This window comes from Hibiscus syriacus, unplaced genomic scaffold, assembly GCF_006381635.1.
Source record: "Hibiscus syriacus cultivar Baekdansim isolate YM2019G1 unplaced genomic scaffold, ASM638163v2 tig00110330_pilon, whole genome shotgun sequence".
Lineage (NCBI taxonomy): Eukaryota > Viridiplantae > Streptophyta > Magnoliopsida > Malvales > Malvaceae > Hibiscus > Hibiscus syriacus.
In genome coordinates this window covers 42,895-69,824 of record NW_024062686.1, presented here as the reverse complement: position 1 = coordinate 69,824, position 26,930 = coordinate 42,895, and the positions used below count along the sequence as shown (strand labels likewise).

At 36.7% G+C, this 26,930-nt stretch overlaps 3 protein-coding genes and 1 long non-coding RNA gene across 5 annotated transcripts; 1 reads left to right on the top strand and 3 right to left on the bottom strand.

The window, feature by feature from the left end:
* The first annotated feature begins 11,808 nt into the window (after positions 1-11,808).
* LOC120118924 (protein ALTERED PHOSPHATE STARVATION RESPONSE 1-like) lies at positions 11,809-15,407 on the top strand. 2 transcript variants are annotated; one of them, XM_039138833.1, is made up of 5 exons: positions 11,810-12,282; positions 12,382-13,296; positions 13,570-13,793; positions 14,016-14,239; positions 14,327-15,407. In XM_039138833.1, exons 2-5 carry the CDS (start codon positions 12,384-12,386, stop codon positions 15,174-15,176), a joined length of 2,211 nt encoding a protein of 736 aa, XP_038994764.1. In that variant the 5' UTR covers positions 11,810-12,282; positions 12,382-12,383; the 3' UTR covers positions 15,177-15,407. The 2 variants fall into 2 exon arrangements, with proteins under 2 accessions (XP_038994763.1, XP_038994764.1); XM_039138832.1 differs by having other exon boundaries at positions 11,809-13,296.
* Positions 15,408-15,446: 39 nt separating this feature from the next.
* LOC120118932 lies at positions 15,447-16,648 on the bottom strand. Its single transcript, XR_005515801.1, has 4 exons — positions 16,448-16,648; positions 16,036-16,070; positions 15,767-15,961; positions 15,447-15,661 (listed from the first exon to the last, which is right to left on the bottom strand). It is a non-coding gene; the product is annotated as an uncharacterized LOC120118932 (long non-coding RNA).
* Positions 16,649-18,269: 1,621 nt separating this feature from the next.
* On the bottom strand, positions 18,270-19,867 carry LOC120118927 (NEP1-interacting protein 1-like). The gene is made up of 5 exons (XM_039138835.1): positions 19,586-19,867; positions 19,189-19,367; positions 18,913-18,996; positions 18,650-18,817; positions 18,270-18,543 (listed from the first exon to the last, which is right to left on the bottom strand). The coding sequence occupies exons 1-5, from the start codon at positions 19,737-19,739 to the stop codon at positions 18,415-18,417; spliced, it is 714 nt and encodes a 237-aa protein (XP_038994766.1). The 5' UTR covers positions 19,740-19,867; the 3' UTR covers positions 18,270-18,414.
* Positions 19,868-23,794: 3,927 nt separating this feature from the next.
* LOC120118930 lies at positions 23,795-24,487 on the bottom strand. Its single transcript, XM_039138840.1, has one exon. It carries the CDS (start codon positions 24,358-24,360, stop codon positions 23,980-23,982), a length of 381 nt encoding a protein of 126 aa, XP_038994771.1. The 5' UTR covers positions 24,361-24,487; the 3' UTR covers positions 23,795-23,979.
* Positions 24,488-26,930: the final 2,443 nt, after the last annotated feature.

The following is a 26,930-nucleotide window of genomic DNA, read 5'->3' as shown; positions in this document are numbered from 1 at the left end:
TGAACATAATTTTCCAACCGTATTTAGATCAGTTTGCTATGGTGTTTATTGATGATATTTTAATATATTCAAAGTCAGAAGAAGAGCATAGTTCACACTTACAGATTGTTTTACAGATTTTACGAGACAAGAAGCTTTATGCTAAATTTTCTAAATATGAATTCTGGTTGAATGAAGTGGCATTCCTTGGACATGTAATTTCTGCAGAAGGAGTTCGAGTGGATCCCCAAAAGATTAAAGCTATTATGGAGTGGGAAGTTCCAAAGAATATATCGGAAGTTAGAAGTTTTCTGGGGTTAGCTGGTTATTTTTGAAGGTTTGTTAAAAACTTTTCGATTATAGCATTACCCCTGACTAAACTGATGAAAAGGAAGTAAAATTTGTTTGGATTCAAGAATGTCAAGAGAGTTTTGAAAAGTTAAAGAAGATTCTTACAGCAGCTCCAGTGTTAGTTCAACCCGAGTCTGGAAAGAACTTTATAGTGTATAGTGATACGTCTCATAGTGGTTTGGGATGCGTATTAATGCAAGAAGGCAAAGTGGTAGCCTATGCTTCGAGAAAACTAAAACCGCACAAGAAAAATTATCCAACACACGACCTAGAGATGGCGGCAGTAGTGTTTGCTTTAAAGATCTGGTGTCACTACTTGTATGGTGAAAAGTGCTACTTGTATACGGATCATAAGAGCTTAAAATACTTGATGACCCAGAAAGAGTTGAATTTAAGACAAAGAAAATGGGTGGAATTTCTCAAGGATTATGATGTGGTGATTGATTTCCATCCTGGAAAGGCAAATGTGGTAGCTGATGCCTTGAGTCGAAAGACGTTTGCAGCTTTGCGAACTCTTGATGCTAGATTATCTTTAAGAGAAGATGGTGCAATTTGTGCAAAACTGACAGCCAAGCCCGTATGGCTAAATCAAATTAAAGAATTGCAAGTTAAAGATGAAAAGTGTTTAAAGAGAATACAACAGATAAAGAATGGAGAGGGTACGGATTATAAGATTAAGTCTGATGAGAACTTGTATTATCAAGAAAGATTAGTAATTCCAGATGAAGATGAATTAAAGAATGATTTGTTAACGGAAGCTCATTGTAGTTCATTGACAATGCATCCGGGAGGGAACAAAATGTATATGGATCTCAAGAGTCGATATTGGTGGCCGGGAATGAAGAAAGACATTACATAATTTGTATCAAAGTGTTTGACTTGTCAACAAGTCAAAGCTGAACATCAAGTTCCGTCAAGATTGTTACAACCGATTTCAATTCCTCAATGGAAATGGGAAAACATAACGATAGATTTTGTGACGGGTTTGCCTTTAACTCTGAACAAAAAGGATTTAATCTGGGTAATCGTGGATAGATTGACTAAGTCAGCCCATTTTATTCCAGTACGAACTGATTTCTCCATGGATAGGTATGCTGAGTTGTATATTAGAGAGATTATACGGTTACATAGTGTACCTATTTCCATAGTTTCTGATCGGGATCCTAGATTCACATCACAGTTTTGGAAGTCATTACATAGAGCATTGGGAACTCGGTTAAACTTCAGTACAACGTTTCATCCTCAAACTGATGGTCAATCCGAGCGAACTATTCAAATTCTGGAGGATATGCTAAGAGCTTGTGTTATTGAATTCAAAGGATCGTGGGAAAAGTATTTACCACTTGCTGAATTTGCATACAACAATAGTTATCAGTCAAGCATCAAAATGGCTCCCTATGAAGCTCTATACGAAAGAAGATGTCGTACGCCCTTGAACTGGTATGAACTTAAGGATCGAGAAGTTATTGGTCCTGAGTTGATTCAGAATACGGAAGAGAAAGTTCAAGTAATTCAGAATAACCTGAAAGCTGCAGCTGATAGACAGAAATCGTATGCTGATTTAAAAAGGAAAGAAATTGAATTTCAAGTCGGAGATAAAGTGTTCTTGAAAGTGTCTCCGTGGAAGAAAGTATTGAGGTTTGGACGTAAAGGAAAGTTGAGTCCTCGGTTCATTGGACCTTATAAGATTACTAAGAGGGTAGGATCAGTAGCATATCAGTTAGTTTTGCCACCTGAAATGGAAAAGATACACAATGTTTTTCATGTCTCAATGCTTAGAAAGTATAGATCTGATCCATCTCACATTGTGACTCCTAAAGAAATTGAAGTCCGACCAGATTTAACTTATGAGGAAGAACCTGTTCAAATATTATCTTACGAAGTCAAACAACTAAGGAACAAGACTATTCCATTGGTTAAGGTCTTGTAGAGGAATCACAAAGTAGAGGAAGCAACATGGGAACGTGAAGAGGACATGAGGATTAAGTACCCCTACCTCTTTGCATAATGAAAATTCGAGGACGAATTTTCTTAAGGGGGGAGAGTTGTAACATCCTCAATACCGGGTTAGTGACTAAATTGGAAAGTTTTAGATTTTGGTGATTAAAATAGAATGAATGAATAGTATAAAGGTTTACATGTAAATGATTGTGTAGGATTTAATTGAAAGGAAAAAGGAATGGAAGGGCTAAAGAGTCATTTGCAAGAAAAATTAATTAAAGAAGGGATAAGGATATATATGAGTACAAGTAGGTTGAAAAGGAGAGAACAACAAAGGCTTCCAGAGTTTTCTTCTTCTTCTTCTTCTTCTTTCTTCCTTGTGCGTGTGAACCAAAGCAAATGTAAGATTTCTGATTATTGAGTTTCTTGTTAAATTTAATATTGGGTTTTGATTATTAGATGATAACTAAGCTTAAGGAAAGCTTAAGTTATCTTAACATCAAAGGATGATTGAGTTAGGAGAGATTTAAGATTTGAAGTTCTTAAATGAAATCTTGGAATAGAGTTCATAACTAGAATTGAAAGTTATATTTGACTTGTCATCAATCTAGTTAAGATATACGAAGTGTTAAAAGCGGAATTCAAACATGTTGATTTATTAATGTAATTCTTGAATTACATATGAAGGATAGGATTTGAAGGTTTAAGATGAAATAAATGAGTATAAATTGGTTTAAGGATGTGTACTAGAGTTAAGAATGAAAAAGAGGATTAAACATGAAGGATTAATCCAAAATGAATGAATTTTCGGGTTTAAAAAGAGGATTCTGGGCAGAGTGCATCGATGCACATTCATAATGCATCAAGGTTAAAACCCAGAAATTGTTTGAAGGTGTATCGATGCATTGGTAGTGCATCGATGCACTCTTTTAAAATAAAAACATCGAATGCAATTCATGCATCAATGCATAAGTAGTGCATCGATGCATCCAATTAATAATGAAACATCGAATGCAATTGGTGCATCGATGCATAAGGAGTGCATCGATGCAGCCCAGCAATAATAATACATCGAATACCTTTTATGCACCGATGCATCAGTAGTGCATCGATGCATACCTTCATTAAAAGATGAAATTGACTTTTCTCTTAGTCTAAAGAGTGAACCATTAGAGTATATTAGTTATAATACTGATATAAATCCATGTGTGATTATGTAGATACTAAAAATAAGCTTATTCCGGAACGATCAAAGGATTAGAATCGAATCAAAGCAAAGCTAAGGTGAGTGCATACTATATGTATATTATAATAGAATAAGACTTGTGATAAGTCTAATCCCTAAGTTGATTTTTATAATATAATAGTGGTGAACATGCATACATGATAATTATTGTGATACATACATAAGACATATATATGTTCATGTGATATGATATGTGATATGACATGTGATATGAGAACATGATATGAAGTGATATGAGATACATGATCACAAGAGAAATGATATGAGTACATGAACATATGAAATATAACAATAATGCCCATAGTATACGATATGAGAACTATAGGTGTAATTGGCATGCCAAGAGTCGAGGGTATAATAGTCCTTCGGGATGTAGTCCTTCGGGATGTAGGGGTCCTACGGGACATAGATAATAGTCCTACGGGACAAATACTGAACTAAGGTTCGGTGCCCCATGAGGGAATTGATACGAGCTGTGGTGACAGCATTAGTGCACAACCTCAATGTACTCACATACCTCTATTCTCAATAATATACATGGGCTATACAATTGAAATGCATATTTACAGTGAAAGTGATACAAGAAGGTAAGTTTCGTATGTGCATTATATGTTATCGTGCAATAGATACATGCATATTGAAATGTCATGATCCAATGGTAAGTATGAACATTCATAAGTTTATTGTTGCATATTCATTTATTGCCTCACTAAGTCTATGACTTAGCGTGTAAGTGATTTACACATAGGTACCAAAAATCAGGAAAAGTGGAAATAGAAGTAGCACGGACAACAATACTACTAAGAGATCATATCAGAAGTAATTGACAAAGTATGTACTTGGTTATGTATAGAGTGTTGGCATGTAATAAGTGTTAATTACGAATACTCTGATTGATTTTGTATTTTATGTTCTTATGTAAATTAAAGTATTTCGTTTTAATGAAAGTTTTAAAAATTCCCGGGATTTTCTATAAGAGTCAAGGTTTTGAAAAGTCAATGTGACACCTCAGACTTGTATTCGGGTCGGATATGAGTTAAGGGTGTTACATTTAATGGTATCAGAGCTACGGTTTAGTCGATTCTCGGCATAAACCGAAGTCTATAGTGTCTTATAAGGTATACATGCCAACAAAATAGTGGAAACTTCGGATCTGATGGAATAGTAAGTATGTTGTTTTGCTAATATAACTATATGGTTGTATTTTTATAGATGTCCGGACAAAGTAGATCTAGAAATGAAGCGGAAGGCGATAGACCCGCTGAAAGCAGTAATTCACCTGCCCTGGCCGGGCAGAGTGAAGAACAGACATCCTCTAGAATGCCTGTCAATGATCAAGATATATTCTTTAGAACGTTAGACGCGGTATTGACGCGTTTCCAACCTCCTGTTACTTCAACTCCAAAAATGAATGTTGCGAAAGAGTTGAAGGGATTAGGAGCTCCAGAGTTTAAAGGGGAAGCCAATGAAGGTCCTGTTATTGCGGACCTTTGGCTTAATGACATGAAAGTCATGCTTACGGGACTTCATTGTTCCGATGCCGAGAAGCTGGATGGAGTAATTTCCTTGTTGAGAGGACAAGCAAGGATCTGGTGGACCAATGTTACATTGAGGATATCTAATGCCCAAGTAACTTGGTCATTATTTTTAGAAGAATTCAAGCATAAGTACATTGGAGATCAATTTGTTCGTCAAATGAAGCAAGAATTCATGAATTTGAAGCAATGGAATCACACTGTATATGAGTACGAGTGTGAATTCAATAAGTTGAGCCGCTTTGCTGTCGAGCTAGTTCCTACTGAAAAGAATGCTTGTGAGTGGTTCATAGAGGGATTACGTCCTCGGTTAAGGAAATGTTGATTGTCTTGAATTTATCATCATTTCAAGAAGTTGTTAACCGTGCCAAGGCTCTAGAAAGAGCTCAGAATGAGAGGTTTGAAAATTCAAGAGCTCAGACAGTCAAAAGAACGGGTGTTTCTTCGAGTTTCGCACCATCAAAAAGGGGCAGAGATGCTGGTTTTCGACCCCAGGTTAGATCGGAATCAGTGACATCCTCCGCTAGAGGATCAAATCAAATGAGAGGTAGAAAAACTCAGTCAGTGAAATCTGGAGCTGGGAGAACTAATCAGAGTCAAGCCAGACAATGCCCGCATTGTGGAAAGAATCATTTAGGGGTATGTCGGATGATTTCTAGAGTCTGCTTTAGATGTGGAGACGCCGGACATTTCGTTCGAGATTGTCCAATGTCAACCAGGGAATCTGAAAAATTCCCGGGATTTTCTATAAGAGTCAAGGTTTTGAAAAGTCAATGTGACACCTCAGACTTGTATTCGGGTCGGATATAAGTTAAGGGTGTTACAGTTTTGATATATATGTATAGAGAAATGTGTTAAGCAACTGATTATCGAAAAATGTTACCGGTGGATGTCTCATGCTTCTGCAGTCATGGGCGTGGTATTGCATGCCCTTTTTATGTCCGGTGGTAAAGAACCCGTTAGTCTTCCCGTTATTGCTGAGGTAATTTCAATACTGAGTTTGTATATAAATATTTTTTTCAGAGTATAATTTTACACTAAATAGTTGGTCATGTGTAAGGAAAGATCATAGAGAAATACCTGACGAATTAGAAGAAATTTGACTACTCATTGATCAAAAAACTAGTACACGAGTATGTATTTAAATTTTGTTATTTACCTTTAATTATTTTTATATAATTAAAATATTATTTTGAAAAATATATTTGTTGTAGTTTCAATGGAGTCCTTATGTTACTGACGAAATGAGGCGTTGTATCATACCTAATATGAGGGGCCCACTAGATGTATGGATGACAGTGGTCCCTTTGATATTTTATGTTATTTTCGAGCGACATCTGACTGATCGCGTGCTCTGGTTATTTAGTTTCGTATAATCTATTCCAGAAGCACCTATGAATCTCGACAATTTGCATAACATCGATAGGCGGGGAAAAAGAAGTCAATTGGTTGATGAAACACATCGAGTGGGTGATGATGTGGGAGGATCGACATGGATGTATTCCCCGTAGTGAAGTGATTTATATGGATCAGTATTCGGTTACGAATGACTACTACCAGTGGTTCAACATGAATGGTAAGCCTTTCCTGCTTTTCGAGGAAGCACGAGCTCGGAGAATTCATTGACGTTGAGAAATACATTCATTGTCACAATCATATCATCCCCCAACTAGTGGACGGATAACAAATACTTTCGGTTCGTCTTCAGCTGCAGCACCAGAACCATCACAGAAGTCACCGTCTACATTGGGTTACATTCTGTAGTTGTTCCAAATGGGGATACAACCATTTCAGATGGCTCCACAGTTTTTTCAGATGCCATTACCTCTATTTTAGATGCCACCACAACAGGTTCCAATATCATCATCATAGGGTTTTATGACCTCTCCAGGCGGTTATTACAATTTCATGTTTGTAGATCCAACATAGGCTTAATATGCATCATATTTGGCAGGTGATGTGCCACCATAGACTCAGATACCTCCTACCCAATTTTTGCATTCATCGATGCCTATGTTTTCACAGTTTTCTATAAACAGTGGGATGGTTAGTCATACACCTTCAGGGTCTTTATTCTATAGATGTGGTACATCATCTGTCCCTGATCAACAAAATATACATGTTATTGCTGCTGTTGCTGATGATGATTATGAGAGTGAGGAGGAAGATCAACTTATACAAAAAAACCCTTATCGAAATAGATAACCACCGCCTTGTGAAAAACATTCGAGATGCAAAAATCGATAGACTTGTTTATATTGTAATATTTTTGTTGAATTAATATTTTGATATAACATTAAATTGCAAAATTATTTTTGGACTTAATTGAATTTGTTAAAATTATCAAAAATAATTTAAAGCCCTAATTAACTTGAAAAAATATGTTTTGAATATTTTCCAACTTAGTCAAACTTTTTTAAAAACAAGCTTGATCGTTTTCGATCTTTAAAGTTAAGTTTCCAAGGATTTTTGGCTTAAAGGGTCGATCATATAGAAAAAAGATCGATCATTTACTTTAAAAGACCAATCCCTTTGTTACAACGGTCAATTTTTTTGAAAAATAATCGATCCCTTTTAATAAATGATCGATCCCTTGTGCATTAAATGTTGTTTTTGTTATAGGCAACAACTATAATGATCCCCAATGGCTCCAAACAGCTAGAATTAATGGAGAAGGTATAAATTGAAGATCAAAGCTTTCCAAGGTCATCAAGAATCATATTGAACCAATCTATCGACATCAAAGCTTAGTTTTGTGCTTAATTTGTATATTCTTTGTTGTAAACACACTTGTGACTTACATTGTTTATTTTGCTCAAGTGTAATTTGGGTGAGAACTTAATTAGTGCAAACTTATTTGCCTTTGTGAGGTTTTTCTTTAGTTTGCTAAATTTGTAATTACTCTTTGGCAGAGAGTGTATTCAAGGTTTTGTGGTATAAACCTTGAAGTTTTTGTGAGCTTAATCTTCACTTGAGTAACCCATTACTTGAACGTAAACGAAAATAAAATAACATAACTTGATATTTCAGAAAAAATAATTTCATCGGCACAACATCAATTGTTACGTGATGATAAAAGAGATGAACATTTTTTCTATTATGGCTTAGGTTTCTACAATGCCAACATCTTTTGTTTTCTTTGGACGTCTATCGAATATTCATATCACAATGAATTCGAGTGGATTTTGGACGACCTACTTCCCTTAATAGGATGGATTTTGTACAATCAAAAGATAATTATGAACCTCAACTGGGTCTTTCTCATTACCAATAGGGGGAACTCAAATTAATATGCCTTAAATACTTCTAAAAGTCGGTATACGTGATCTACAAAACGGTTAAAGTCTTGATAGGTATAAGAGCAAGTTGCTATGACACGGGAGCATGGATACTCTAGAGCTTGAAAAATCCATAGTCACACCACCTGTCTTGTAGATTAACTCTGAACGAGTTAGCTTCAATCCCTTTAAGAGGTAGTGGTATTTCTGTGACATGAAATAATTCATGGGTTTGAGATAAGCTAGTTATAGACATTCCATTTGCAACACCAATTCTTTTTTTGTAGATCTGCAACTAATCTTGGGAGATAAACATGACTGTTTTGCATCCAAGTTTAAGCTTGTCCATCGAGCCTAGAAAAAAGTGCTCCCCAAATGAAAGTATATCGTTGTAACCAAAACTATAACTGGTAAATGACACGCCCCCTTTAAGGTTGAATTGATAGCATCAGCCAAGTTGGTCGTCACGTGTCCATATTGATATCCACCATCATATGCATTTGTCCATATTTCTTTGTTGTAAAGGTTGATATAATTGTATACTTGCTCAATTTTCCCTCGTAATTCATGAAGCATGGACTCAAACGTCTGAGGTAGTAGTTTGTAACATCAGCGATTTATGTAGTACTTACTGTTAAGTTCCCATAAACAAAGAAAATTCTACATAAATAAAATTAAGAAATGTGACATACCCATGCGCACAAGTAATTGGAGTTCATCATTATTCTTGAACTTTTCATGATAGTTTGTGGTTATATGTCGAAAACAATATTGATGTTGGACATATGGTAGTTGTCACATTGGACCTAAATGGTCCATTGCTGCTTTGAACCCAACTCCGCGATCTGAAATAACACAGATTTTTCCTTCGTAACAACATATAAGCATAAGTTTTGAGGAAAGAAAGTCCAAGAATCTATATTTTCTCATTCAACAAGGGAAAAAACAACTGGAAGAATATTACGATTGTCATCTTAAACAACTGTCAATAGTAGAACTTACTTGTATTTTCAATGCAAGAATGTCTTATCAATCTGGACCACAGGCTTGTAGTATTTCACAATATTAATGCACTGTGGGTAAGTCCAAAATAGCAGTAGAATTGGCATCAATCGCGAAGCACTCAATCATTGTTGTATGCATGGCAAGTTTCAAAGTCCATTATTGTCCCAGGATTCAGTGTATGCACTACCCTAAACCAACTTGGTAGTTCGTTGTAGGATGAATCCCACTCACCGTGCAATTTTTTAATGACATTCTGCTTTGCCTTCTATGCTTTCTTGTAGGAGACGGTGTACCCATATTTAGACTATATAGATAAAAGCAACACAACAATAGCTATATAAGAGCTTCCTTTGACCATGAGTATGATGGCTTGACAGATAATATCGAAGTCTAAGTTGGGATGGTCCTGGTTTATCTCTCTAGGACAACATGTATGATGACCTTTGTATATTGTTAGTTCTCATATGTTATTTTTCCTCTTCCTCTTCGATACACGAACCATCTAGTTACATCCGTTATCACGTTGGGCACAATAGCAGACATATTTTTCGATGGTGATCGGTCGATTGATGAGTTAAATCCATAGTCACAAATATTAGACATATCCGTAAATTCTGGCCCATATATTGCACTATAGTCAACTTCATATATATGTGTTGGAGGTTCGATGTGTACCGTAGTTGTGGGAACTTCATCTACTTCATCATCATCGGAGTTCACGTTGAATTGCGATGATTATGGCTCAACGAATAGTCCAGTCTTAGCACCATCTACACCTGGCTCACGAAGAGGTTCTTTTGGTGGAGATAGAGGTTTCTCTATGATGCCGATATTTAGGTCGAACAAGCTGATAGTTGAATGCCTTCCTATTGAACTTGAAGGCATCGTGTCATACGGGTTTTGGAGTGAGTGTTGTGTCGCAAACATCTTGACATTGAGGTCAAAGAAGCTCGCAGTTGAATGCCTCCCATTGGAACTTGAAGGCATCGTGTCAAATGGGTATTGAACAGATTATTATATCGATGACATCCTCATATTCAAGTTAAACAAATTGGCAGATGATTGCCTTCCCATTGAACTGGAAGCGACGTTGCCATACAGATTGTTCGTGGAGCCACCTCGATAGGCATCATAATAAGTTGCTGATGAATGTCTCCCCATTGAATTTGATGGGATGGTATCATGATGTGGATTTTTCATTATGGCGTTAAAATCATTACACATTATTGTAGTTGAGATGTCAACTTGATCAGCTTGTTGAGCCAGCCCATAGTGGGAGCAGAATGATATACCACAAACCGTAGACACTTCAACAAATTTCGTATATATATGTGTATCAGCATCTGAATTTTGATTATGAGAATCAACCATCATAGCAACATCGTTATCGTTGGAGAGTTCGAACGTTGTATAAGTTAACGAAAATACTACAAAAAAAAATGGTTGTCCCTTGTTCCCATATGTAATGGGGTAAAGGGGAGGTAAGATAGTAGGCTGCCCCCAACACTAGGTTGAGAGCAGCTTCCGTAGGAGACCTCCAAATTATGAAATGCCCTCCATGAGACTCGATCCCACGACCTCAAGGTTAAGAACCTTGTGCTCTACAATACTACAATAGTTGAAATACGCCTAATTAAATAAATAATATACGGACTTAAAAATAAATTAATGTTAAAACATTAAAAAAATTCACAGTAAATTTAATAACACAATTTAATATTGTTAGCATCTCGAAAAAATGTCTCAATATTTGATACCGCTTTCCATTTAAATCAGTACACAATAAAACAAAATTATTAGTATAAAAAATTTTGGTCAAATAATTAAGTATAAAATAAATATAATATAATATAATAATAAATAATTTTATATTCTAAGAACTATAATAAAATCTATTTAGTTTGATAAAAGAAAGAATATGAAAATAATTTGTGTGATATAATGTTTGCATTCGGGGGTATTTATAGGGGAGGGGATGGGTGAGTTGTTGTGCTTTAAGGTTCGGGTAATAATGGAGTACCAAATAATTTAAGAAGAATACATCCACGCCTTCCGCCGTATGTCAATTTTCCCCGCAAAGACGTGAATGGTGATATGTGCTTTGCCTCTGTGGCGTCAACTCTATAAAACCCAGAGAAGTCCATATCATCAAATGGACCTTAGATTAATAAAATTTAATCGATCAATGCATAACAAATAATTATTAATTGTTTGGGTGCTTTGTAGGTGCCGTATTATTATATAATCATATCATTTAGAAAAGGGTAAAAAGGGTACCCTGCCCTTTGGTAGAGCTGTAAGTCATTGCCATCGTACCTATGTATTATCTTCCGTGGCATTTAGTGAATGTGGGGCTTGATTTATTTTTTTTCACATGGCTTGGGACAGTAAAACATAGCAAAAATTAGTGCTTAGTATAGTTTCTCTCTGTTACAAAAGTTTTCTTTTTGCTTATCCAAAAAAAAAAAAGTTTTCTTTTTGCTCACTTCGCGAATTGGTTGCCAGCATTTGTCTTTAAAAGATCTCTGCCATGTCCACAAACCTCTTTCCTATGAAAGAAAAAGGTTAGGGGAATAGCTGCATTGTTAAATTAGCTATTTCCAGGAAATACACACCAAAGAAAGCAATCTTCATTCATTGAAATGGATGGAGATTTCAATTCTTTTCAAGTCTAAAAGGCCAAAAGTGTAGCAAAAAGACAAGCTTGTTACTTTGTCTCACCTCTGGCATACTCATCTTCATTCCCCCCCCCCCCCTAATGGTTAATCAGGTTTATTTTAGTTAAACCTCTACTTGAAACCCAAAGCATCTCCGTTATCGAACACAAGGGCAGTGAGCCGAGTTGCGGCTTAGTTTTACTCTTGTTTTTTCATTATCTGATGTGATTCTCTGCAACTTTTCCGAGACACTTTTCTGTCACAGCCAATACCTAGTCTTTTCTCAAGGGGTAACAGAAAACTTCTTTTCTTGTTAAAACGAGTGCATTTGTTGTCTAATCAAGAACACAACTTTAAATTCCACAAAAGGAATCACCTTTGGATTTCAGAAATGGGGTGTGCCACTTCAAAGAAAGAGGTTGAAGATGGTGTGGTGTCACTGTGTAAAGATAGAAAACGCCTCCTGAAATTGGCTGTGGAGCGTAGGTATGCTCTTGCAGATGCTCAATGTAAGTATAATCAGTCTCTCTATGCGGTTGCAGCTGCCATAAGACTGTTTGTAGCTAGGCATTCCTCTCCTTCTTCTCCTTTCCTCATCACTTTCCCAGCTACTGAGACCCCTATGGCAAACTCCATGTTCTTTCAGCAAAAACCCACCGAGCCCACCCATGAGACCATTCACTGTCAATCCTCTCTTTCAACAGTTTTTCTCAAGAGAGGGGGTCAATATCAAGGACAAGAGGAAGGTCCAAGAACTGAACAAGGTAAAGAGGGTTGTCTTGAATCCTCAGAAGAAGAGGAAGAAGATGGGGTCATTTGTGAGCATTTTTATGGTGAAGAGGCTCCACCAGCAATACCATCGCCAGAGAAGGAGTTTGCCTGGGATTTCTTCAACCCTTTTGATGAGGTGAGGACAAGGGCAGTGAGCAGCTTCAGTGACAGTTCTCAGGAGGAATTGAGAGCGGTGAGAGAGAAAGAGGGAATCCCTGACCTGGAAGAAGAAGGTGAGAGAAAGGTCGAGAATGCAACAAATGCTGATCATGATGGTGATGGGGAGAGTAAGAATAAGAACAAGAGTACAAATTTGAGTAATGGTGATGGCCATGATGCAAATATTTGCCAAGGTGAAAAGAATAGTTTCAGAATGATTAAGACACCTACAGCTAGAAACGAGAGAGAGTTGTTGGAAGCTTTGAAGGATGTTGAGGACCATTTCCTTAGAGCTTATGAATCTGGTTTGGATGTTTGTAGAATGTTAGAGGCCAATAGAGTTCAGCTGCAATCTGGTTTGGAGGAATTCAAAGGTGGGTTATCTTCTCTTTCTCTTTATCATTTTCTGTTTCTTGAAAATGCTTCTAATTCTCACGTGATTTTCTTAGATAATCTAGTTTTTCTTGTATCATCCTCTTGCAAATTGAGCACTGAAGGTTCCATATTCTTGTTATTGCAAATTAGGCTCAGAATAAGAAAGGAGAGGTTATTTGGATGCCCAATCTATTTACTTCATGGTCTGTGCATGTCATTTTTTTTGCCATACTTCGATTTGTATGACAGTTTAACACGCTGACTGGCTGCAGAGAGCTCAAGTAAAATTATCCGGTCAATTACTTCAAGCCGGTCGCCGCTATCCCGATCTTCGTCCTCCAAAAGCCTCGTTTCATGCAGTTCCAGAAGTTCTTTTACATGGACAGAGTTAAAGACTGATATGTTTGATGATTATGGAGGAATGGAATCTGGAAGCCACTCACTGACTCTAGGAAGGTTGTATGCTTGGGAAAAGAAACTCTATGAGGAAGTGAAGGTACTATAGACACATTTGTCTATCACTGGCCCGAAAATGGGAACTCTCTCTCCTTCTTTCTCGAACACACATGCCTTAGGAAATGATTCCTTTCACCCTGTTGTATTGCTTGATCTACTTATATCCTCTTGCTTTTATTGTGAGTGCTTGAGTTCATTGAAAGTTCGTGTTTTCTCAAGCTTATGTAAATACCTTCCTACATTTTATATTTCTTATAATCAGGCAGCAGACCAGACCAGGAAAACTTACGACCAGAAATGTTCTCAAATGAGAAACCGCATTGCTAAACGGGATGGCCTCTTCTCCGGAGACAAAACAAGAGCTGAAGTGAAAGACTTGCATAGCAGAATCTTGGTTGCAATACGAAGTGCCGAAACGATCTCCGAAAGGATTGAAAAACTGAGGGATGAAGAGTTGCAGCCGCAACTTATTGAGCTGCTACATGGGTATGAAAGCAAATGACAAAAATAAATATTTCAGATGTGTTGTAGATTTTTCATTGTGATAATCTTCATTGCTCTCTCTTTCTGCAGCCTAATGAGGAACTGGAAGATAATGATGGAATTGCATGAAACCCAAAACCGAATCATGTTTGAAGTTACCTCTTTCAACTGTCCTGCTTATGGAAAGTTTTGTAACGACTCTCACCGGCTTGCTACACTTCAGCTTGTGGAAGAACTTCATAATTGGCGCTCTTGCTTTGCTGCATATTTATCTGCACAGAAGGAATACATTGAAGCTCTCAGCGGGTGGCTTTCCAAGTTCATTTCTCCTGAAGTAGAATTACGCCCCAAGAAGAGGTCTTCCGTCCCAGCATTAGCAGTCGATGGACCACCATTACTGGCAACTTGTCTTGAATGGTTGGCTAGCTTGGAGAAGTTGCCGAATGAAGCTGTTGTTCGGGCATTGAAAAGCTTCGGAAAGGATATGCACGCACTTTGGGTTCAACAGGGTGAAGAACAAAAACAGAAGAGGAAGGTCGATGGACTTGCCAAAGAACTTGAGAGGAAGGTCTTGGCATTCCAGAGAACAGAGCATAGGGTTCTCAGTTCAAAATTATCTGAGCAGGAATTAGAAGTAAATGTTCGGAGTCGGATCGAGTATTTGGCAGAACGGAAAAATCTGTTGGATACATTCAGGAAAAGAGTAGATACCGAGAAATTAAAACACCAAACTGTCATCGAAGAAACACAGCAGATAACAGTGAAAGGATTCCAAACAGGATTTTATTCGGTTTTTGAATCCTTGGTTGAGTTTTCAAAGGCTTATGTAAAAATGTATGCCGACCTCGTGACTCATTGCGAAACTGCTAAGGCACCGGAGAAGGAAGATGAAGGTGAACCAAGCTATGTAGATGAAATGAGTTCTTATCTATGGGGTTGAAGTGACTGAGACATGGAAAAGCCCGTAAAAGAATCTGGTTATATAACACCTTATGTTGCATTTCTCACATACGGAGTTTCATAAATAAGTCGCCCGAGCAGCTTGCTCGGGAATCGTGTTTGTGGAAAGCTATTGTATTTGGATGATTGTAAGTATTAATGATCTTAGTTTGATGCTAAAGAGAGTTGCATTTCAACAATTTGTAACTGTTTGAGATCATTGTTTTTTCTTGTTCAGTTGGTTGAAGAAATGAGGAGTTGGTGGTTCTCAAACTTCTCAATGAGTGTTCGTTGATCGAGTTGATAAAGTGTATTTTTCAGTTCTTGCCAGGCCTGAGTCGTTATAGGACGGTTTTTAGGCGTTTTTGCCACACATCATAGACCAAGTTCACCCATTGTCTGCATCATTTCCATGTTGCAAGCTCCGGATAAAAGAGTAGTATTAAGAATTTCTTCAATGTTGCCCTTTTCCATACTCGGCCTTGCCTGCATTTTCAACAGCTTACTTTAGCACATGTTTAGTGTCTGAATTGTCAGCTTACTAACAACAGCAAGGCAAAGTTATAATTGATTGGGGAAAAAAAAACTAACCCAGTCAATGGTATGATAATAAGGGTGACTTCCAGCGGAATCCACAGCCTGCCAGGCAACAATAAGTTGCAGAAAGTATAACACCAAAGCTATAAGCATCACTAAAGGGACTCAAATGGAAACTTGCACAATATGAAGGTTTAATATCTCGGTGGATTATGATTGGCTTAATCCCATCATGCAAGTGAGCTATTCCTGTAAAAATAAAACAAAAATAAAAGAGCATTTTTATCTCAAAATTTAAACCAATTTTTCTATGGGAAATCTACCATTAGCAGCTCCAAATTCCAATTGCCACCTCTTCCTACACGCCAAATATAAGCAGAAATTAGTGTTTCATTTTCTTCTAGTTTTTAAAACCTATATACACAAGTAAAGAACCAATGGTTCGTATTCGTAAACCAAATTTTTTGCAACTTTTGGTCCTGTTTCAAATAAAGTAAAAAAAAAGAGTTTAGGTTCTTAGCATTACTTTAGACGATTCATTAATCAACAATTTGATGCTCAATATACGTACAGGTTTCTTCACAAAACCTCACCAAACCTACGGGATTCAGATAATTTACTTTCGAAAGAAGCCTAACTTCTGTTTCAAGAAACCAGTAAAAACAAGGTAATTAAGTAAATTACTTGTGCTGTTTTAAACTAAAGTACCGGAGTATAATACGTAAGGCTGCTAACCATTTCTAAATTCTTCAACACTGGTACGATTTCGTGCGAGCTCTCTTGATTGCTAATGTACTTTCACTGTCAAATGTTCCGTTATAGACATTGCCCAATGAACCTGATCCCGACAAACACTCCGCACTAAAATTTTTGGTAGCTTCTCCAGCTCCTCCATTAGGAAACGCCTCAACTTCAATTTCTCAGCTTTCAGACTTCGTAATTGTATAAAGATATCATGAAACAAGAAGCAATCAATTCAATGGAAGAACTATTTTTCATTAAGAATAATGACTGGTTCTACAGAACTTGACTCTTGAGGCAAAACTGGTGGTATTAAAGGAAAAACACATATGTGGTCTAAGTTGTTTAACCTTTACCTTCACGGATCCATCTTCGTCTAAGCTTTCTTCTGCAAAGAAGAACAAGAAGGAAAATCCCAGCAGCAAGGCAGCTAAAATGGCAATGATAAGAAGTACTCACATTTTCTTAGGACCATGAACATGATCAGGTGTTTGCAAACCTTCTAGAAAAAATCTGTTGGCCATCCATGTGATAGATGAGTAATGTTCTACCCCAAACTGCTAAATCAAATAATTTCTTCCATTGGCCCATTTTCATAAAGATTTGGTTTACTTTTCTTATGTTATCTGAACAAATTCCTTGACTAAAGGGAGCTATGTCATCATGGACTCCCTCTCCATGTTATCATGGACTTGGTCTTCTCTTGAGACGGAACATAGGCCAAAGAATACATCAAAATTTACATGTGTTGGAAGAAGAAAAGGAGGCATGGAATCTACATGTTCTTGAGTTCAAAGCTGACATGTAATCAAAACAGACGAGAAAAATCAACAAAAACCCATCAGGGTCTCTGCTGTTCCCTACATCACATCTTTGTTTTCTTATTATTGCGGTGCTAGATTCTGAGGAATAAGTTACTTTCCAAAAGGTATGTTGCTTAATATTCATATAGTTTTCATGAACTTCGACTGCCAAATATGATGGCACAATCTTGAAATGAATCTTGTGAACCTGATCACATGGTTAATGGGAAACAGAATTGCTGTCTTTGCAGCACAAATGAAAGCATTGGAAAAGGTAGGTGAAACACTTGTTAATGTACTTTAGTAGTACAACAATCTGCAATCAGACAGTCTTTGTTGGGATGCCATCTGCCATTGCTGCCAATCATAAATGTTATCAAGATTTTAATGTGATATCTGGCTGGCTGGCTGGCTAAAGTATCACAGTTGATCAACTTTTTCGGATCTTAAAATCATATTACTATCTGCATTATCATGCATCGTTGCACTGAGAAACCAACACAACACTATCTCTCAATGTCGTTTCTTGATTTAATTTGAGATTGTTGTGAATCGAACTATGATCATTGCAATTCCGAAACTAAAAAGTCCGATACTGATGGTACTGTTGATGCTGATTGTTATGCAATAATATTGTCGGGAAGATTTTAAGGGCAAAATGAAGCTTAACCTTTCTCCGTGCTTCAAATATGTCGTAGCTAATGGTTGAGGATGCTCTCTTCTATTCAGTGGGAGATGAGTGGCCCGACCCTAAAACATGTTCTGACCGATATCTGTACAAAGTCAGGACCCGAAAAGATTAATTCCCACAGCATCGGCGTTCCTCTGATGAACTTATATTTACAAAGAAAACAATAATCATTGACACAAAACACTGTATTATCTTCACTATGATTCTTAGTAAAACAACAGAGGTCTCAATCCAGGATGAAAACTAACGAGAACTGTAATACCGGCATGCCAACTCGGTTTACAACAGCCATTCACAAAAGGGGAGTCAACATAGAAAGATAGGCGATTAGGAGTTTGATACCACAATAAGATGAATATGGAATAGTCAGAAAAACAGAGTAGGTAAGCATATTATTAACAATATACAAGCCCCGGCAAGTCAGACCGTATAAATAGAATACAAATAGCTTTTTCTTAATTCTACAGTTAAAGAAACAGATCCCTTCTGCACAATGGACAAGAACCATGACTAAGAAGCCACTTATCTATGCAAGGCAGGTGGAACATGTGATTGCACTGCGGCAAACTCCGAACAGTTTCTCCAATCTGAAAGTCCTGCATAAATGATAAGGACAACTCCAAATGTCAATCAAATAAGCTTCTTATGCAACTAGTTTTATTACCACGACTAGGGTAGAATCGAGATAGATTATGGTTGAACCTGAAGGCAAACCGAACAAGGAACTTTCTCCCCGGCTGCATCTGCATTGTCATTGTTTCTGATTATTATCTTGGGGATTTTTTCAACCAGATCTCCAGCCAATCCTCTCGTACCACTGGTGTCAAAGATGTTCTGGACCTCCTCGAAAGTTGTTCCAGCAGCTCCCATCTGATAACATAAGCTGAAATCATAAGCAAATTGCCATTTTATGGAACCATCATTTTCTAGCATAAAAACTATTAACATATTGTAGAGCATATTACCTGACTTTGAACAGCGCTCAGCATTGCCGGACCAATTCGTTCCCGAACAAGCCTCCCACTTAGAAGGCTAGCAATGACATCAACCTGCAGGATTTGCAGGAAAACAAGTTAGATTTGACTATAAAGCTAGAAGGATTATAATTAGAATTAGAGATGGAAACATAAACTTATCGATTTAGAACAATCAAGGTTTCTTGTTCCTAATCCCTCTTTCTATTAACTTAGAAATTAACAATGGAGCCCGTAAAACCCAGGGCAATAAATAAAACTGCTCACCAAGTAAAGCAAGCATAAGATCCCAGATTCGTCGGATTGCCAAAGAATAAGAGAAGATTCGAAGACTTCGATCGAGAAAACAGCTCCAGATATAGCCCCAACAGCAGCCCCTCGAACGAACCCACTCTCCGTCTCTTGCCCTATCAAAGCCCCCGTCATGGCCCCTAACAATGTGCCAACTGCAGACAATCAATCTCATCAGCAAAATTTTGATCATAACAAATTACCTTAAGGCACCAAAATATTCTTACACGTTAAATTCTAAGAACTAGAAGGCAGTACTTCCAAACTGCTTAACAATCAAAAGGCTTTCAATGAAAAAAAATTATGATTCCCACAGAAGATTTGATAAGGGGAAAATGGAGGAAAAGAAAGAAGATGAGAGAAGAGAACCAACCTAATGCAAAGAAAAATGTTAAGATGGCAGAGAAAATGTTCCCAATGATGGCGGAAACAGCGAAATTGCAAAAAACTTTCACATTTCCAATCAAATCTCCAAACGAAGAACATGGTGACAAAGAAAAACGAGGTGGGCGTCCGTAAAAATCCATTCTTTTTCCCCTTTCTTCGCTTCGGGTAATTGTTGAATTGGAAACAAGGTTCCGGTGACCAACAGAATACAGGTGTTAGAATTCGAATACTTCCTTCATGAAAAAGAAACAAGAGAATTCGAATGATTGATTTCGTCTTCTTCTTTTTTCCCTTTTTTTTGAATGGATAAACGATAAAGGTTAACCACTCACATAATATGTATATATATGTTTTTAAATTAATTAATTAATTAATTGCTAATATACAATCTAGACTTTATCTAAATCACTTCACAACTCCCAAAAATTAACCCTAAGTTAAAAACCTATAATATCTTAAATCACTTAGATCCATTACATGATTAGCATGAAATGGAAGTATACAATTTGCTTCCTTTTTCGTCATTTTCGACTCGAAATATGATACTTTATCATCGTGAAATGTGAGAGAGATTAAAATTAAAGAATTTTCAGTCCCCTCCCTGTCCACATCGTTAGAAGGATAAGAACTCATAGCTGAGTTGTTCCTGTCGGGTTTTGTTTTTCCATTCATTCATAGCTGACCATTTCGGCTACCATTTCCGTAGGAAGTTTTTCCATTTTTTTAAAATTAATTAATCAATGATATCTAGTCTATTAACTGATTAATTCATATCAGATACTGTAGAAGTAAAGGCGATTCTCCAAATCCAATTTGTTCCCTTCGTAAACGCCATGATTCGAACCCTTGACCTTATTTAAAGGACCTAGTGCCTCATCCCACTAGACCAATTAAAAATATTTATTTAATTTAAGTTTCAAATATATATTTTTGGGATGTTTTTACTTTACATACCATAATAATATAGGATATTTATTCTATGGAATGTGGATTTATAATCGTGCATAGTAAAATTAAAAGTTAAACAAAATCAATATCTTTGTTTTATCTGAGGTTGTTTTTCAGATTGGATAATTTTGCTTATTTTATTCTTTAAACATTATCAATGAACTTGAACCGATAAGATAGAGCCGAGGAGGGTATCAGGCTGCACCGGCCAATCACGAACCGACCATGTTCGCAAAATATCTCTAAAATATTAAAGCGATTCATTTTTAAAAAAAAGATAAGTACGCATGGCTTCAAGATATTCCTGTATGTGATAAGAAAATGCAGTGCTGGCGAACATGGAACATGAATTCCAGCGAAGCAAAGGAAGATTTGCATTTGAAAACATGCTTGTTGTTGCTTGCATAGGGACACGGATATAATTTCGTAGATTTTGTATCTTGGGATAGGTATAAGTTTAGTGAGTAGTGACGGGTGTGACTGTAAAAAACCATACCTCTGTTGATAGTGGGTAATTGATGGGTTTGAGATCTTACCCACCCACATCCGCCCGCCTACCAGGGGCGGAGCTTAGTGAGGGTCCAAAGGGGCTTCGACCCTGTTAAAATTTATATATTTGATATAATTTTAGTCTAATAGTATTTTGGTTCATGTAAAAATAAATATTTAAATTAAAAAATATAAGAATTTATTGAATATTTTATTAAGTAAGGATCGAACTAAAGAAGAATATTTCCGTGTTCTCAAAAATTTTGGTTTAATAACAATTTAGGTCATTGTAAGTTTAAATATTAGATAAATTAGGTGTTATCTTGTGAATTTTGAGTTTTTTTATTATATAAATTTAGGGTGAGCACAAGGTAATATATGTACAAAGACTATCAACTATTTAACAATAAACGCTCAACCCCTACATGCACAGTGCTCGAACTTAAGATCTCAAGGATAACAACAATCCCTTAATCACTGATGTCGTTTGGTTTGTGATTAATTTTAATTATAAATACCTAATAACTCTTTATATTTTTCTAAATAGTCCAATATTTTGACCCATGTCAATATTTAGTTAGGCTCCGTTACTGCCGCCCACTAACTACCCATCATATAAATTTTGAACCATTATGAATTTAGGTACAATTTTAAAGATTATTTTATAAATCTTAAGATTTTATAAGACATAACTTGTAATTTAACCAAATATTAGGATATAGAGTTTGTAGAAGACAATTGTTTCTCTTATCTCAAATTGATAAATATAGGTGAATAGAGACGGATACCAAATGGACGGTGGATATCTAGTTGGGTAATAGATGTAGGGATCAATTTGAAAATATACCCACGTGGACGGATGTAGATTTAAATATTTTACCTATAATAAATAATTGGTAGGTGGTAAATACAAAATATTAGGTAGATATAAAGATGAAAAAAAGAGTATCCATATCTACCCACCCGTCTACCATCCCTATCTCTGCATCAGTAACAGTTCATCTTACATTGCATGAAGTGAACATGCATAATTAGTAGTTGATTGGCTGTAACAAAATAAAACCTCTATTCTTGCATATGATCAGTAATGGAGGGTGCAAAATGGATGCCTCTATGCATACGATCAGTAATGGAGGGTGCAAAATGGATGCCTCTATGCATACGATCAATTAATTTACACTCGACATAAGTGAAAGTCTTAATATTGTTGATTTTTTTTTCAAAACCCTCCACCAAACTTGTATGTCAGTGATGTGAGATGCAAACAATTTCTCTACATCACACTATTTTACCAACAACAATACCAACAATCTTCTCAACAGTGTTAGTGAAATCAGATCTGGTCAATCGAGAAAAGTGGATGCTCATCACCTTCGATTGTCTGCAGACTCAACAGCTGGTCGGTTGAAGTAGGCATACTTGCTCTTTGTCCACCTGCACATGATGTTTGAAAAGCAGGTCTTAGAGTCCCACCAACATTGTACAACGAATAAAGGCGTTTTATAACTTGTTCTAAACTACTAACTACGACTTCATAAGATGAGCTAAGATTTTGCAACATCTTTTTCCAACTCAGGATGAATGTTGTATACCAATATGTTCCAACACCGGTTTGTCGAATATGGGGGTATTTTAGGGAAAATAAAAAGCCCGAGTATTGCAACTTTGCAAAGACAATGTCTATGTCCTGCTATGGTATCAATTCTCTGCAGGATTTAGTTCTGTTATTTTCATCTGCTGATTTCTCAAACAAAATTTTCTGGAATTTCATATGTTTCCTTAAGAAAACTGTATGACACAGAGATTTAGTGCCGAGATTGTTTATAGTATGATTTCCTTTGAATATTTATTCTCATCATGATCAGAGGGGCCAATATATTGAAGAGAGATTTTACAAACCATTTTATCCCCACCCAACTTCATTGTTCTTTCCATTGCCTTTGCTGTTATTAGCTGGGGCTGTGATGTTCTGCTTAGTGTTGTAATCTTCATCACTTAGCGACTCCTCGAAGTTCTTGTCATCTTCCTCCTACACATTGCACAATATTGATCTCGGAAAAGTTAACCAAGTGACTCTTATCGAACTCATGTTTAGGCATGCTATAGACTTTACCAAAACAGACTCCTGGCTTTCTAATGCCAATACAAAATCAGCTAGATATGATTTCTTCTAATCAAATGGATGAGTATGATTGCTATATAATCAACAGATCAACATGAATCAGTAAGGTGATAAGTGTTTTCTGTGACGAATTTCGTCATAAAGCTAAATGAGTATCGGATCATCCTACCAACAGATTGTGGGGTGCTGCAGCTTCGATGACTGTTTTCTTCAGTGTTCCTTGGTTCTGAGTTTTGTTCCTCACCAGTCACCAGCATACATGGTCATGGATGCAACTAAAAGTTCACTGGTAGATGCAATTTCAAGTTGGAACAAAGAATCCTTATTGCAGACTGAATTTGTTCAACCAAACACATACCTACCAGCAACCTCGACTCGAAATCCTTCTAATGGTTTGGATTTTGATATTTAACAGATGAATGAGGACAGCGATGAGCAAGGCAAATTGCAGAGAATACCAATAAAAATCTCTTTATGGTAAGAGACTTTCCTGATACCGTAGGAAAAACTTGACAAAACTGGAACTAAGTTTCTGTTCTGTTCATTAGTTTCATATCTGAATTTGAACCAACAAAAACCTAAGAACGATACAACATTAACCGGACCTAAAAGTATTGACTAGTAATCATTCTGATAAATTTAAAGGGAACGATGAGATGGGTTTTCTTTAATTGGTATAAAAATATATTATATTCATTGAATAGAGTAATCGAACTTGGCATATATGATATACATACATACATACACATAAGCACATCAAAAGGAAAACCCGCCATTCAAACTATCCACAAAACCCATAAACTTCAACCACGAGAAATTCTTCAAGTTTCAGTGGTGATCTTGAGTGTCTTGGTCTTGAACCGATACCTAGGGGCTCTGGGGATCACCTGACTGGGCCCAAAATGCCATTGACCGGGACTATCCGTGAGAGGAGGGCCGTCATCATAAACATGACCCACAAGTTTCCCGCAGCTATTGCACTTGATCTTGGTTCTGTTCCGTTGGATTCCCCAGTAATCAATGGTCTCGAAGAAAGGCCTGAACTTGTCTTCTTTCTCGAACTTGAACTTGGTCTCGTCGACCATGGCGAAAGAAAGGGTGCCCTTGTTTCCCGCCTCGAAGTAGAAATCTGGAGGGAATAAATGGGTTGTTCTTAGGTTCAGGTCCGTTCCGCACTCCCTACAGCTGTAGATGGAAGCCATTTTTGCTTGTGAAATTTAAGATTTTTGCTCGGAGGAACTGGGATTTTATGGGGGCAAACCGAGCTGACGATGGCGTTCTGCAGAGTTTCTAAAACGCGTCATTGTTAGAAAATTCGTGTACGGCCAGCTTAATTAAAGTTGTTATTGCTGAATTTTGCCTTCTTAAGTCTTCTTCCCATTTTATGACGGAGTCGGTGACGTTAGGTTCTCAATTTCTAGATAAATTATTTTTAGGGTAAACTATAACAGTGACCACCCATCCATAGTTCCTTTTTGTTTTGACAATGATTTTTAAATTTTTTTCAATCAGGCCACTCACCGTCAACAGTTAACGACATGGCTGTTAGTAAAATTGGATTAATTACATATTTGGTCACTCTTAGTTATATATTCTATTAAATTAATCATAATTTGAATAAATTAAAATAAAATTAATCATCTAATCGTATTATGACACGTGTTACAATATGAATGGAGGATATTTTTAAATTTAATTATTTTATTTTTCACCCAATCAAATGTTGCCATATGTCACCATCAGATTGGATGCAAAATTAGCAAGAAAAGAAAAATTCATGGGAATGGGATGTGTGGGAATCAAACCTGCGTTTAACAGGTTATAAATCACACCGCCCGGCCACTAGGCTAGAACCGATGCTTGGATGTGAGTTGCAGAATTTAATTTAGATATAAATTAATTTTATATTTACTTGTCAGATGTTTGATTCTCATCTCAGACCATTTGAGCAATGATTCTTTAAAATTGTTGATATGTCAACTTCAGAAGTAGTAATAAGCTTGAAGCGTTCAACCGTGGTATCGAAACATCCATTCCGAATTTGCAGTCAACTTGAGATCGTTCAAAGAGCATGTTGCCTCGAAAAAGATGTACTTGTGATCTCATCACAATTACTTGTTCAGCTACTTATCCAGTCCAAAGCTACCTTGATTTCTAGTTCCTGGGATCCCACTTTCAATAGTGCTTTTGGGTTTTTTCCCTTCTCTTTCTCTACTCTTTCTTCTTGTTTGAATTTGGATCCGTCATCTCATTAGCCGTATGTTGCTCCAATTTTTCTCACATTTCTGTTGTGTGTTTCATCTTTTCCTCCACACCACATTGTCCAACATTTGAAATATTTTTGCTGGATCCCACGTCGAGAGGTCTATTTTCTTTTCAAGTGCAAAAAGCCAATTAAGTTTGGCCATTTCGAGTTGTTGTTGTCCCAATGCCAATATCCCTTTATAAAAGTCGGGTTCGATTAAGATTGCTTCAGTTCAGCGTACTTCTCTTTGGCCTATCGAGTATATGTATTACATGTTTTTAAACATTATATGTATGTTTAATATTTATTTAATATATCGTAACAAAAGACCCTTCTCTCTCTCTCTATATATATATAATACGATAATATCAAACCCCAAAATGAATATATATAATAACAAAAACCCATAACTAATATTGAGAAGTAGTACTAATGATAATAATTAGGTTAATACTAACAATTAACAATAATAAATAACAAAAATCAAATGGGAATTCTAACAAAATTACGTTTTACTCCCAATACTAGAGAGCTTTCTTGTGAGTAGTGAGTGTTTTGTAAACACCTGTAAATTTTCTCTCTTAGTAAAAGATCTGCAGCAGTCCGGAGACGTAGACACAATTGGCTGAACTCCGTTATCAATTTTTTGGGTATTATTTTTCCATTTTTATTTCGCATTCTCACTAATCTGGTTATAGGGAAATTACATGTTACTCGTTTATTTCCAAACAACTGGTATCAAAGCTTTTGGTTGTGAATTTTATCAATTTTTTGCGAGGTTACTATTCATTAATATTCACGTGAATAGTAAAAATTTTGTCGGCGATATGAATTTGTCGACGGAGGTGTTCTAATACACGGTGGTTCGCAAGAATTATCGAAAACGATCCAAACGAAGCCAGATTCGAGTGGAAGCGATGGCTGCAGACGAATGGAAGGTGAAAATTGAAAAGTTCGATAGTGCAGACTTTGGCTTTTGGAAGATGCAGATTGAAGATTTTTTGTACCAGAAAAGTCTATATCAACCTCTCTTAGGAAAGCAACCAGAGGGCATGAAGAATCAAGACTGAGCTCTTCTCGACAGACAAGCCCTCGGAGTTATCCGACTGACGTTGTCCCGAAATATTGCTTTCAACATAGCAAAGGAAAAGACCACGGCGGGTCTTATGTCGACTCTCTCCAGTATGTATGAGAAGCCATCAGCCTCAAACAAAGTTCATTTAATGAGGCGATTATTCAATTTACGTATGACGGAAGGGGCATCGGTGGCTCAACACCTAAATGAACTCAACACAATCACAACCCAGTTGAGTTCCGTGGAAATTGAATTCGATGATGAAGTTCGAGCTTTAATTCTCTTATCATCTCTACCAGACAGTTAGAATGCTACTGTTACAGCAGTCAGCAGCTCGTCGGGAAACAACAAATTAAAATTCGACGATGTTCGGGATCTGGTATTGAGTGAAGAAATTCGACGAAGAGAATCGGGTGAAGCATCAACCTCCTCAGCCTTGCACACGGAGTCTA